The following is a 14,066-nucleotide window of genomic DNA, read 5'->3' as shown; positions in this document are numbered from 1 at the left end:
GGGGAGAACAGATGTAAATATTGCACTGGCGAATTGATAAGGGGGGGTCTGAGGGCAATCTGAGCGTGTAGGCGGGCGATTGGGTGCCCGCAAGGGGCAGATTAGGGTCTGATCTGATAGGTAACAGTGACAGGTGGTGATAGGGAGTGATTGATGGGTGATTGATGGGTAATTAGTGGGTGTTTAGAGGAGAGAATAGATGGAAACACTGCGCTTGGGTGGTGATCTGATGTCGGATCTGCGGGCGATCTATTGGTGTGGGTGGGTGATCAGATTGCCCGCAAGGGGCAGGTTAGGGGCTGATTGATGGGTGGCAGTGACAGGGGGTGATTGATGGGTGATAGGTGATTGGCAGGTGATTGACAGGTGATCAGTGGGTTATTACAGGGAAGGACAGATGTAATTAATGCACTGGCGAATTGATAAGGGGGGGGGGGTCTGAGGGCAATCTGAGCGTGTGGGCGGGTGATTGGGTGCCCGCAAGGGGCAGATTAGGGTCTGATCTGATAGGTAACAGTGACAGGTGGTGATAGGGGGTGATTGATGGGTGATTGATGGGTAATTAGTGGGTGTTTAGAGAAGATAACAGATGTAAACGATACATTTGGGAGGTAATCTGACGGCGGGTTTGCGGGCGATCTAATGGTGTGGGTGGGTGATCAGATTGCCCGCAAGGGGCAGGTTAGGGGCTGATTGATGGGTGGCAGTGACAGGGGGTGACAGGGGGTGATTGATGGGTGATAGGTGATTGGCAGGTGATTGACAGGTGATCAGTGGGTTATTACAGGGAAGGACAGATGTAATTAATGCACTGGCGAATTGATAAGGGGGGGGGGGGGGTCTGAGGGCAATCTGAGCGTGTGGGCGGGTGATTGGGTGCCCGCAAGGGGCAGATTAGGGTCTGATCTGATAGGTAACAGTGACAGGTGGTGATAGGGGGTGATTGATGGGTGATTGATGGGTAATTAGTGGGTGTTTAGAGAAGATAACAGATGTAAACGATACATTTGGGAGGTAATCTGACGGCGGGTTTGCGGGCGATCTAATGGTGTGGGTGGGTGATCAGATTGCCCGCAAGGGGCAGGTTAGGGGCTGATTGATGGGTGGCAGTGACAGGGGGTGATTGATGGGTGATAGGTGATTGGCAGGTGATTGACAGGTGATCAGTGGGTTATTACAGGGAAGAACAGATGTAATTAATGCACTGGTGAATTGATAAGGGGGGGTCAGAGGGCAATCTGAGCGTGTGGGCGGGTGATTGGGTGCCCGCAAGGGGCAGATTAGGGTCTGATCTGATAGGTAAAAGTGACAGGTGGTGATAGGGGGTGATTGATGGGTGATTGATGGGTAATTAGTGGGTGTTTAGAGGAGAGAATAGATGTAAACAATGGATTTGGGAGGTGATCTGATGTCGGATCTGTGGGCGATCTATTGGTGTGGGGGGGTGATCAGATTGCCCGCAAGGGGCAGGTTAGGGGCTGATTGATGGGTGGCAGTGACAGGGGGTGATTGACGGGTGATTGACGGGTGATTGACAGGTGATTGACAGGTGATCAGGGGGATAGATGCATACAGTAAACAGGGGGGGGTGGTCTGGGGGGGGGTCTGGGGAGAATCTGAGGGGTGGGGGGTGATCAGGAGGGGGCAGGGAGCAGGGGGGGGGATAAAAAAAAAATAGCGTTGACAGATAGTGACAGGGAGTGATTGATGGGTGATTAGGGGGGTGATTGGGTGCAAACAGGGGTCTGGGGGGTGGGCAGGGGGGGGGTCTGATGGGTGCTGTGGGCGATCTGGGGCAGGGGGGGGAGAAATCAGTGTGCTTGGGTGCAGACTAGGGTGGCTGCAGCCTGCCCTGGTGGTCCCTCGGACACTGGGACCACCAGGGCAGGAGGCAGCCTGTATAATACACTTTGTAAACATTACAAAGTGTATTATACACTTTGTATGCGGCGATCGCGGGGTTAACATCCCGCCGGCGCTTCCGTATAGCCGGCGGGATGTTGCGGCGAGCGAGCGGTGACAGGCGCCGGCGGAGGATCGCGTCACGGATGACGCGATCGCTCCGCCCATGCCCTTAAATGGACCGCCGCCTCTGTGGGTGAGGCCGTCCTGAAGGGCTCCACTTCCCCGCCGCCCCTGTGTAGTGGGCGGTCGGGAAGTGGTTAAGGTTTCACAAATGGTATTGTCTAGAGCAGAGTTCCCCAACCCTGTCCTCAAGGCCCACCAACAATGCATGGTTTGCAGGAAACCACACACAATTACAGGTGAAGTCATTCGTTTCTCAGCAGAGCTGATTGGATTTATACAAAACATGCAGTGTTGGTGGGCCTTGAGGACAGGGTTGGGGAACACTGGTCTATAGCTCCGATTGTGCTAGTAACCAGCCCCGTATGTAAGGATAAAAAATCTGTTAGGAAGTCTGTTTTCTCATTTGCAATATATCCCCTTGCGTTTTGTCCTTAATGTAATATATAAAAAGGAATAGAGATATACCAAGTGTTTCAAAGCTGAACATTAAAGAGACCTTGGACCATTCCACTGAATGACTTCTTTCCTTGCCTATTCATTAAGTTGCTCTAATGCATTGTTTATTCTTACCATATGGATAGCTAAACTAAAATCATGAAACACCTTTATAAATGAGCTAAAATAGCACTTTTCTTAAAAAAATGGATATATGATGAACTTCTGTAACCACAATCTAGAGATTAAAATCAGTTACAATACTGCATGGACTTCCAAACACGGAAATTCCAAGTTATATCACAATAAATAATGCTATGTTGTAATTTAGTGTAGTGTGGAAAAACCTACAATATATTGTAAAAATATGCTAATGATAATACATTTGCAAAGTGCTGCAAAAATATAAAATAGAGAGAGTGCATATGAATTAATACAAAATTAAATGCAATATACCAGTAGGTATTCAAAATATGACCAAGTTCGGATAACCACAAAATACAGAAGAGAATTTCCAGAAACATATATCAAACATAGGGCCATATGCAATTCACTTTTTCACCTGAGTTTTCTCTTAGGTGATATTTTCACAACTTGTAATAAAATGTCTTTTAAGCCACCAGCAAGCAAGAAAATACTCAAAATTAATTCGATAGTACTTTTTCACCAACCTTTGGGTACTTTTTCAATTGTAAAATGCTCAAAATTTAGTTTAAAGAGAAGATGAAAATTATCTCCTAGGAGATAACTCAGGTGAAAAAATCTATTGCATATGGGCCATAGTGTAAAAGAGTAATCCAGAGAGGTCCAAATAAGGCGCTAAATTGAGATGCCAGGCAGGGCAAATTGATATCAATGTTGGCAGGATCAAAACGTTCCCATCACAGACATTGGATAATGGGAGAAGTGGAATCTAGACCTGACTAGAATGAACAGCACTTTGTGTTTGTGAAGCAGAGGGTCTGAACGTTGATTGTTTTTACATTAGACACATGGTTTGTGCTTTTTAATAGATTGTTTAGCAGTTTAATAGTTTATAGCTGACGTGTGGACACTGTTTTTAACAATTATTTCCTGTGTCTTTAGGTTAGGTCACCTGTAGATTAGTTACAATGTGTTTTGGTAGTGTGGTAGACATTTAAAGTGGACCCAAATTAAAAATACAAGATTTCAGAAATAAAATCTATTTTCTAAATTATAATAATAAATAGCAGCCTTTTTTAAGCTGCATGATGACAAATATAAAATATATTACATTTATTGGAGGAACCCCTCCCTTCCTTTCAAATTGCCGGGATTTTTCCGGCAAACTGATGGAGTAGATGGTGTCCGGCAATGGAGGAATTGCTAATGGCTGCCACCTGTATAACCCTAGTTATGAAAACAGAAGGGTGAAAAGCATGCACTGAAATGCTCATAGGCTTGAAGGAGTGTTTATCTCTGTAGGTGTCAGAGTGGTGCAACTAAATATTTTTAATTAAAAAAAATGTTTGGTTTGGGTCCGCTTTAAAACAATATTTAGTAAAAAATGTGAATGGAATTGACTGAAAGCAGCAGCTTGCTTTTACAATAGCATTCCGTCTCAGCTTTTCTTTATATATTCTATGAAGACTTAAAATGCATGATTCATGATTGCATGGGTGTTATAGAGCAAATATTGCCCGCAGATCATCCTTGCCTTCTTTGTAAGCTGGTTGGGGAAACAGTGGCATATCCTTGCACTGACTTTTGCAAGGTATTCGTTATTAAAAATAGCCTTAAAAGTGTTTTTTATTTCTTTCTATAAATCATCATCGTAACTGGAAAGTCAGTCTTTTAAAAAAATAATTAAATAAATAAAATGTGTTGCTTTTAGTAATGATACATCATTCTAATGCACTGAAACTTGTGAAATAAAATGACCTGTTGGTACATTTTTCTTTTTTTGCTCAATGAATTGACTGACTCAAATGAAATAACACTGTCAATTTATTTTTTTGCTCTTTTGTTATTCATTTTAACTCTTCAAAGCATGTGCTTTAAACACTTACTCTTAACCAGCCTTTTACAACTACCTAGCGTGCCCAGAATTACTATGTGCACTGCTTGAAATGACATGCAGGCTTTTAAAATAATTAAAATTGATTGTTTTACATTTGGTCATGGCACCGTGTGTTTATGGTAAACAAAAGTAAAAAGCATTAGAGCATCATGATTGTCATTACTGTATTCTAACTGCTAGTCTCACGGACTGCTACACTCAGCTGCAGTGTCACACTAGATCTGCTTCAGTTTAGGTGAATTATGCATAGTCAGAGACATTTATTATGGTACATCAACTAAAAAGCCTTTTTACTAAATAAGGTGCAAAAAGGCCTATTATACCTGACATATTATAAAGCATCAAATGTCAATATAGCAGAAAGGTACAACAATGTAGCATACCTATGAGAACAAACTGCATGACTTATTTATGTCTCCGGACAACAGTTAATATGCAGGGATGTTAGGGGTTTCTTTCCTTGTAGCAAGAAAGTCTTGGTTTGACAGGGACTAGTAACTATGACAGTTGTCTGAGTTTGCCTTTTCACCCCACATTTGTAGTATGGATTCTAATATTTTTTTTCTGCTTAATTTACAGGGGCAATTTTTGATGATTCTGCCAGAAAAGATTATGAAGTGTTTCGCATGGCAGTCGACGATCTCAATCTAAATGAAGATATTTTGCAAACTGAGAAAATTACGTTTACTGAGAAATTTGTGGATGGTAGCAACCCATTTGTGGCTGTCCAAGAAGGTAGGAAGGTTAAACTCGATTATTTTATTTGCTCATTACATATATTTCCCTTAACCTCCTTGCCGGTTATCCCGAACACAGTTCGGGGTAACCTGCGCAGGAGGATTTCTCAGGCCCCGCTGGGCCGATTTGCATAATTTTTTTTCCTACACGCAGCTAGCACTTTGCTAGCTGCGTGTAGTACGCGATCGCCGCCGCTCGCCGCCAATTCGCCGCTACCCGCCGCGCCGAGCCGCCCCCTCCCCCCCGCCCCAGACCCCTGCGCAGCCTGGCCAATCAGTGCCAGGCAGCGCTAAGGGGCGGATCGGGATTCCCTCTGATTCCCATGACGTCGGTGACATAATCCCGCCCGGTCACCATGGCGACCGGGGAAGCCCTGCAGGAAATCCCGTTCTCAATGAGATTTCCTGCATACTCTGATCGCCGAAGGCGATCGGAGTGGGTGGGGGGATGCTGCTGCTCAGCGGCTATCATGTAGCGAGTATAGTTAATGTATTTTATCTCCCCCTTGTATTCTGCCAGGAAAACTTTTATGGCTGTAATTTGCTTATCAGTGATGTTTACTATATTCCCGACAAGCTACCACCAATTTCTAGGTATGGAAGTGACAGCTTCTCTTTTGGCATGTAAATAAAACAAGCAAAACAGACTGGTTATTAATATGTTTAGTATTGTACATACACATTTATCTCATCATGTCACATATTGCCTCGGGTACACTTTAAAACCTTATATTTGTGTATATGCAACATCGTTATTTTATGCACAATTCAAATGATTTGCTTTTTTAATTTTGTTTGTTTTTATGTGTATATGCATCCAATCTTGAGAACCAGCTAGGAATCTTTTGATTACCATATTACTTGTATCCTCTACAGATTTTTCATTCAGTTCAACGGATTTTATATGGGCTATGTGTGAAGTATTTAAAGCGGACCCAAACCAAACATTTTTTTTAATTCAAATTTAGTTGCACACTCTGACACATACAAAGATAAATACACACTCCTTCAAGCCTATGAGCATTTCAGTGCATGCTTTTCACCCTCCTCTTTGCATAACTAGGGTTATACAGGTGGCAGCCATTAGCAATTCCTTCTTTGCTGGACACCATCTACTCCACCAGTTTGCCAGATTATTTGCTGGCAATATGAAAGGAAGGGAGAGGTTTCTCCAATAAATGTAAAATATTTTATATGTGTCATCATGCAGCTGAAAAAAGGCAGCTATTTATTATTATAATTTAAAAAATAGATTTTATTTCTGAAATCTTGTATTTTTAGTTTGGGTCCACTTTAAATGCAGAATAAGTTGTATTCTTTTTCTTTGGACTAATCCATGTCTCCATGAGAATTTATCACGTCACTCTATTGAAGCAATCTTTTGGCAATTTTACCAAATCTATATATTAGTACTATGTACCATGAGGCTGACACAGATATGTAGTATAAGGCTGACACACTTGACCCATGTTACTATGTTGAACTAGTTTTGGGACACATTACCAAATCTATAAACAGGACAGCACACGCATAACCAGCCCTGTGCCTGCCAGGTGCACAAATGCTAGCCACTTCTATCCCTGTTAGCATGTTACTTACTCTGTGCTGTGCGTGTGCACTTCCTAGGTTTATTGAAGCTTGTGTTGCTTTCATTTGCTGCTGTGTGAGAATGTAACCCATACGGCCACAAACACAGGCAACGCAAGGTTAAATAAACTTGGGGAACACATACACACCCAAGAGCAAGTAACAGGCTCATGGGCATGGAATAGCTGTCATCTCATGCTCCTGGAAGAGAGATGGGCCAGTTTTTTTGCACCACCCTATATCAGTACTATGTAAAATAAGGCTGAAACAGACACTATATGATAGTCCATATGCTCCTTACAATTTGGTAGGTTGCACAAAAATTGCTCCATCAGATATCTGTGTGTGTGTGGTCAGCAGTAATAATTCTAAGTGCCCAAGTAGTAGCAAATGGAGAAGTTGTTTGCTTGTTTTCTACAGTCTGACATTGTTTAAATAAATCCTTCAGTGTTTTTGCACATGAGTTAAACTTGTACACAGTGAGGCACTGCTAGCCCCACAAAAAAGAGAGGGAAAAACTGTTGTAAACCTGAGCTGAAATCTTGGGGTTTCTCAGTATGTGCATTCTATCACTGCTTCTGTAGCTACTTAATGAATGTAAACTAGGTAGAAATGGTATGTATAGCTAGATATATGTGCTAGGTTTTGACAACTCAACTTGTTGTTAGCTGTAGCCATGTAGCTAATGGGCTAAACTGTTGCATAGTGAGATCTACTAATAGCCAGAGAAAAGGATAATGAGAAAGTGTTGCATGCTCAAAGACAGTGGCATTCATAAAGTGTTATTATTAGACCTTATTATTAGACCAATTTAACATTACTAAATGTTATGTTAACTACTACAGAATGCTGCAATTGTTACACGGTTCACTTTTACAGTTTTGTCATCACTATTAAGCACAAAATATCTGTTTAAATATCACTTTAAAATTACTTATCCAGCAGTAAACATACATAGTTTTTAAAGCTGAGCTGAACCTAGCAACACTATGACTGCATGTAGATGAATATTATCTGTATTAAAAGCAACCTAAAGATACCTCATTTTCAGATTACCCCAAAATGTCAGGAACCATCTGCATCGTTAATAAATGAGCTAACATTTGTGAACTGATTTTCTCGTGCATGTCTTAAAGCACATAAACAGCTGAAGAGAGCAGCAGTCCACTTGGATGATATTGACCAGACATACGTAGTTGTATGTATGTACCCCAGCCTGATAGTCCATAGTCCAGGGCACATATATTTTTGGGTAGTATCCCGTTTCCACGCTAGTGTTCTAGGGATGCACTCATAGACTATACCTGCTAGCCATCTCTATTTTCCATATGAAAGGACAACTATTTAGGTTTTTTTTAATTATTATCTTCTAAGGTATTCTGTTTCAGTCTTCCTGCCTATTAAAGAAGTAACTTAATGCAGAGGTACTGCTGTTGTTGGCTACCCATCTACTTCCTTCTGCACAATTATGGTGATAAGAGCATCTAGTAGCCTGATCACCTTGGCGTAGACAGGATATGCATGTGCTTTCATTACTCTCTCTGCCCTGGGTGGTGTTCTTATCAGAAACTCTTTCTAGACAGGACGATATAAATATGATCTTGGCTTAGTTCCCAACTGACTAAACAGGTTTCTTTAGCTAGTTTACTGCATGGAGGACTTGTCTGTTCTTGCTCAACATCAAAGTAATATGAGTAATTACCTTCCCCCCTAACTAGCAACTTTCTGTACTTAGATGAGGGATATAGTTGCTTTACATTCCTTAAAGGAACACTATCATGAAATGTACAATACAAATAAAAGGTACATTTCTTACAGAGTAAAATAAGCCACAAATTACTTTTCTCCTATGTTGCTGTCACTTGTAGTAAAAATCTAACAGAACCAACAGGTTTGGGGCTAGTCCATCTCTACATGGGTGATTCTCAGCATGGCCTTATTCTTCATAAAGACACTCCCTGAAAAGGATTTATAGAAAGATGTTGACCATGTTTGGCAGTTGGACGGAGCAACTGCCATTCACTACGTGCTTTTGAAAATAAAGAAAAGCCTTAGAATCCCCCATGAGGATATGGGCGACTCCAAAACCTGTTGATTCTGTCAGAGTTCTACTACTTACTGTAAGTGACTTCACATAGGAAAAATGTAATGTATGGCTCATTTCACTCTGGGAGAAATGTACTTCTTATTTGAATGTGTTTACATGTATTTTAAAATTTACGATTTTCGTGATAGTGGTCCTTTAAGTCAGGAGCAATCAAATTTTGGTATTTCCAGGAAATAAGTAGCTTTTAAATGCTCTGATAACTATTGCTTTACTTTTAACAAAATAGAGAGGAATGACACTAAGGGCTGGAGTCCACTAGTGTCCACATTTCTGATTCTGAAATCACTCATGATTTCCAAATCACAAAGTACCGTGATTTTCAGAGCAATTCTCAGAGCTGTCAGGATTTGAATGCAATTGCTCTGGGATCACAACAAAAATGCTGCAGGCATCTGCGATCACAATGCTGCTTTGGAACCACCCCCATAGGATCATTGGTGCCCGGAAAGCACTGCTAGTGGGTCTTATCCCTGACAGTGCCTGTATTATATAGCACTACCACATTTTATGTAGGATAACATTGAACATTTATGGACAAATGTGTGAAAACTGTTGAAAATAAATCACATGATGAAGCAAGAATTCTAAAGATTTCTCCACGGCAAAATCAAAAATGTTGTTTACTAGATATATATGTGTATACATATGCAGCAGTGATGCTGAAGTATGGTCGAGCTTTATGACGATGAGATTTCTTTTAACAAATAAAATGATATCACTGGTACAGGATACACTTTACAATAATTCTGCAAATTTATTTCACTTAACACTTACAGTGGCTTGAAAAAGTATTCGGCCCCTTTGAAGTTTTCCACATTTTGTCACATTACTGCCACAAGCATGAATCAATTTTATTGGAATTCCACTTGAAAGACCAATACAAAGTGGTGTACATGTGAGAAGTGGAATGAAAATCATACATGATTCCAAACATTTTTAAAAAATAAATAACTGCAAAGTGGGGTGTGTGTAATTATTCAGCCCCTTGAGTCAGCTGCAATTACAGCTGCCAGTCTTTTAGGGTATGTCTCTACCAGCTTTTCACATCTAGAGACTTAAATCCTTGCCCATTCTTCTTTGCAAAAAGCTCCAGCTCATTCAGATTAGATGGACAGCGTTCGTGAACAGCAGTTTTCAGTAGAGTTGGGCCGAACCTCCGATTTTAGGTTCGCGAACCGGGTTCGCGAACTTCCACGGAAGGTTCGGTTCGCGTTAAAGTTCGCGAACCGCAAAAGACTTTAATGGGGATGCGAACTTTGAAAAAAAAATTTTATGCTGGCCACAAAAGTGATGGAAAAGATGTTTCAAGGGGTCTAACACCTGGAGGGGGGCATGGCGGAGTGGGATACACACCAAAAGTCCCCGGGAAAAATATGGATTTGACGCAAAGCAGCGTTTTAAGGGCAGAAATCATATTGAATGCTAAATGACAGGCCTAAAGTGCTTTAAAACATCTTGCATGTGTATACATCAATCAGGTAGTGTAATTAAGGTACTGCTTCACACTGACACACCAAACTGTTCACTGAACAAACAGAACAGGTATGCAGTGGCGGGTTTACTGAACAGAACAGGTATGCAGTGGCGGGTTCACTGAACAGAACAGGTATGCAGTGGCGGGTTCACTGAACAGAACAGGTATGCAGTGGTGGGTTCACTGAACAGAACAGGTATGCAGTGGCGGGTTCACTGAACAGAACAGGTATGCAGTGGCGGGTTCACTGAACAGAACAGGTATACAGTGGCGGGTTCACTGAACAGAACAGGTATACAGTGGCGGGTTCACTGAACAGAACAGGTATGCAGTGGCGGGTTCACTGAACAGAACAGGTATGCAGTGGCGGGTTCACTGAACAGAACAGGTATACAGTGGCGGGTTCACTGAACAGAACAGGTATGCAGTGGCGGGTTCACTGAACAGAACAGGTATACAGTGGCAGGTTCACTGAACAGTACAGGTATGCAGTGGCAGGTTCACTGAACAGGTATGCAGTGGTGGGTTCACAGTACAGGTATGCAGTGGTGGGTTCACAGAACAGGTATGCAGTGGTGGGTTCACAGTACAGGTATGCAGTGGTGGGTTCACAGAACAGGTATGCAGTGGTGGGTTTACAGAACAGGTATGCAGTGGTGGGTTCACAGTACAGGTATGCAGTGGTGGGTTCACAGAACAGGTATGCAGTGGTGGGTTCACAGAACAGGTATGCAGTGGTGGGTTCACAGAACAGGTATGCAGTGGTGGGTTCACAGAACAGGTATGCAGTGGTGGGTTCACAGAACAGGTATGCAGTGGTGGGTTCACAGTACAGGTATGCAGTGGTGGGTTCACAGAACAGGTATGCAGTGCTGGGTTCACAGAACAGGTATGCAGTGGTGGGTTTACAGAACAGGTATGCAGTGGTGGGTTCACAGAACAGGTATGCAGTGGTGGGTTCACAGAACAGGTATGCAATGGTGGGTTCACAGTACAGGTATGCAGTGGTGGGTTCACAGAACAGGTATGCAGTGGTGGGTTCACAGAACAGGTATGCAGTGGTGGGTTCACAGAACAGGTATGCAGCCAGGGACAAGCTAAGCCTAACTAATCTTTCCCTATGAGAGAGAGTGTGCAGCAGCTCGCCCTACTCTCACTAATGCAGGCACACGAGTGACCGTAATGGTCGCCGCTGCCTGCCTTTTAGTAGGGGGGAGTGGCTCCAGGGGCTAGTGTAGCCTAATTGGCTACACTGTGCCTGCTGACTGTGATGTAGAGGGTCAAAGTTGACCCTCCATGGTCCATTATGGGGCGAACCGAACTTCCGCAAAGGTTCGCCTGCGGGACGCGAACGCGAACCACGGAAGTTCGCATGGAACCGTTCGCAGGCGAACCATTCGGCCCAACTCTAGTTTTCAGATCTTGCCACAGATTCTCGATTGGATTTAGATCTGGACTTTGACTGGGCCATTCTAACACATGGATATGTTTTGTTTTAAACCATTCCATTGTTGCCTGGCTTTATGTTTAGGGTCATTGTCCTGCTGGAAGGTGAACCTCCACCCCAGTCGCAAGTCTTTTGCAGACTCCAAGAGGTTTTCTTCCAAGATTGCCCTGTATTTGGCCCCATCCATCTTCCCATCAACTCTGACCAGCTTCCCTGTCCCTGCTAAAGAGAAGCACCCGCAGATCATGATGCTGCCACCACCATATTTGACAGTGGGGATGGTGTGTTCAGAGTGATGTGCAGTGTTAGTTTTCCGCCACACATAGCATTTTGCATTTTGGCCAAAAAGCTCCATTTTGGTCTCATCTGACCAGAGCACCTTCTTCCACGTGTTTGCTGTGTCCCCCACATGGCTTGTGGCAAACTGCAAACGGGACTTCTTATGCTTTTCTGTTAACAATGGCTTTCTTCTTGCCACTCTTCCATAAGGGCCAACTTTGTGCAGTGCACAACTAATAGTTGTCCTATGGACAGAATTCCCCACCTGAGCTGTAGATCTCTGCAGCTCGTCCAGAGTCATCACGGGCCTCTTGACTGCATTTCTGATCAGTGCTCTCCTTGTTCGGCCTGTGAGTTTAGGTGGACGGCCTTGTCTTGATAGGTTTACAGTTGTGCCATACTCCTTCTATTTTTGAATGATTGCTTGAACAGTGCTCCATGGGATGTTCAAGGCTTTGGAAATATTTTTGTAGCCTAAGCCTGCTTTAAATTTCTCAATAACTTTATCCCTGACCTGTCTGGTGTGTTCTTTGGACTTCATGGTGTTGTTGCTCCCAATATTCTCTTAGACAACCTCTGAGGCCATCACAGAGCAGCTGTATTTGTACTGACATTAGACTACACACAGGTGCATTCTATTTAGTCATTAGCACTCATCAGGCAATGTCTATGGGCAGCTGACTGCACTCAGACTGAAGGGGGCTGAATAATTACGCACACCCCACTTTGCAGTTATTTATTTTAAAAAAAATGTTTGGAATCATGTATGATTTTTGTTCCACTTCTCACGTGTACACCACTTTGTATTGGTCTTTCAGGTGGAATTCCAATAAAATGGATTCATATTTGTGGCAGTAATGTGACAAAATGTGGAAAACTTCAAGGGGGCCGAATACTTTTGCAAGCCACAGTATTACACTCCACAAATTAGTCAGCTTATATTTTATATCTATTAACAGTCAGCGCAGATCATAAGTGAATCCACTTTTTCATAATCAACTATATTTCACCATAGTGGTCATCCAGGCTTATAATTCCAAGTGGTAGACCATCACCCAAAGGATTAGAAGGAGTTTACCAGCTGCTGACAACCCACGTTATAAGGTTGCATGTAGTGGTGAAGGGGACCAAGAAATGACTAGGATCCAAACCTCCAACAATCCCGAAGGCCAAAATCGACATCATTTGCCATTTATTTGCATGTTTTGTCAATTTTGGCCTCCGGGACGATATGCCTGAACTAAAATAAGGATTGTTGGAGGTTTGGATCCTGGTAGGTTCTTGGTCCCCTTTACCACTAAATGCGAGACATACAAGCTTATAATGTGGGTGTCAGCAGCTGGTAAGCTCCTTCTAAACCTCTGGGTGATGGTCTACCACTTGGATTTATAAGCCTGGATGACCACTATGGTGAAATATAGTTGATTGTGAAACAGTGGATTCACTTATGATCTGTGCTGACTTTTAATAGATATAAAATACATGCTGACTAGATGACCACTATGGTGAAATATACAGTAGTTGATTGTGAAACAGTGGATTCACGTATGATCTGCACTGACTTTTAATTGCTTTTCTGTGTGGACTTTTGGAAATTGTATTTTCTCAGCAGCGATTAAATATGTGGTCCCCCTGGTGCTGATATTTTGTTTATATGTATTTTATATCGATGGAGAATTATATAATCAATCCTTTTTTTATAATATAACTTAAGATAAATTGTATAAATGGTAGTGTATAAATGGTAGTGTCCAACTGTAAATGTTTTTAATTTTGATACATTTTTGGAGAGGAAGAAGTTGGGATTTGCATGTCATGGCAAAGGCAATAAATACAGTAGTAAAAATAAGCTGAAAAAAGTGATGAACCTGCTACTTTCTGATTTAGATAAATGGTTCCTATTTGAAAGCATTGCTAATTATAGTCAAAAC

General features: G+C 42.3%; 1 protein-coding gene across 1 annotated transcript in view; it reads left to right on the top strand.

The window, feature by feature from the left end:
- LOC137547425 (glutamate receptor ionotropic, delta-2-like) overlaps positions 1–14,066 on the top strand; it is a 411,282-nt gene that overhangs the window by 224,935 nt on the left and 172,281 nt on the right. Inside the window, exon 2 of the mRNA XM_068271008.1 lies at positions 5,084–5,239. Coding sequence (XP_068127109.1) covers positions 5,084–5,239 — 156 coding nt within the window. The remainder of the gene's footprint in view (positions 1–5,083; positions 5,240–14,066) is intronic.

The sequence above is a fragment of the Hyperolius riggenbachi genome, chromosome 1 (genome assembly GCF_040937935.1).
Source record: "Hyperolius riggenbachi isolate aHypRig1 chromosome 1, aHypRig1.pri, whole genome shotgun sequence".
In the NCBI taxonomy this organism is placed as follows: domain Eukaryota; kingdom Metazoa; phylum Chordata; class Amphibia; order Anura; family Hyperoliidae; genus Hyperolius; species Hyperolius riggenbachi.
This window is presented reverse-complemented; position numbering and strand designations above follow the sequence as displayed.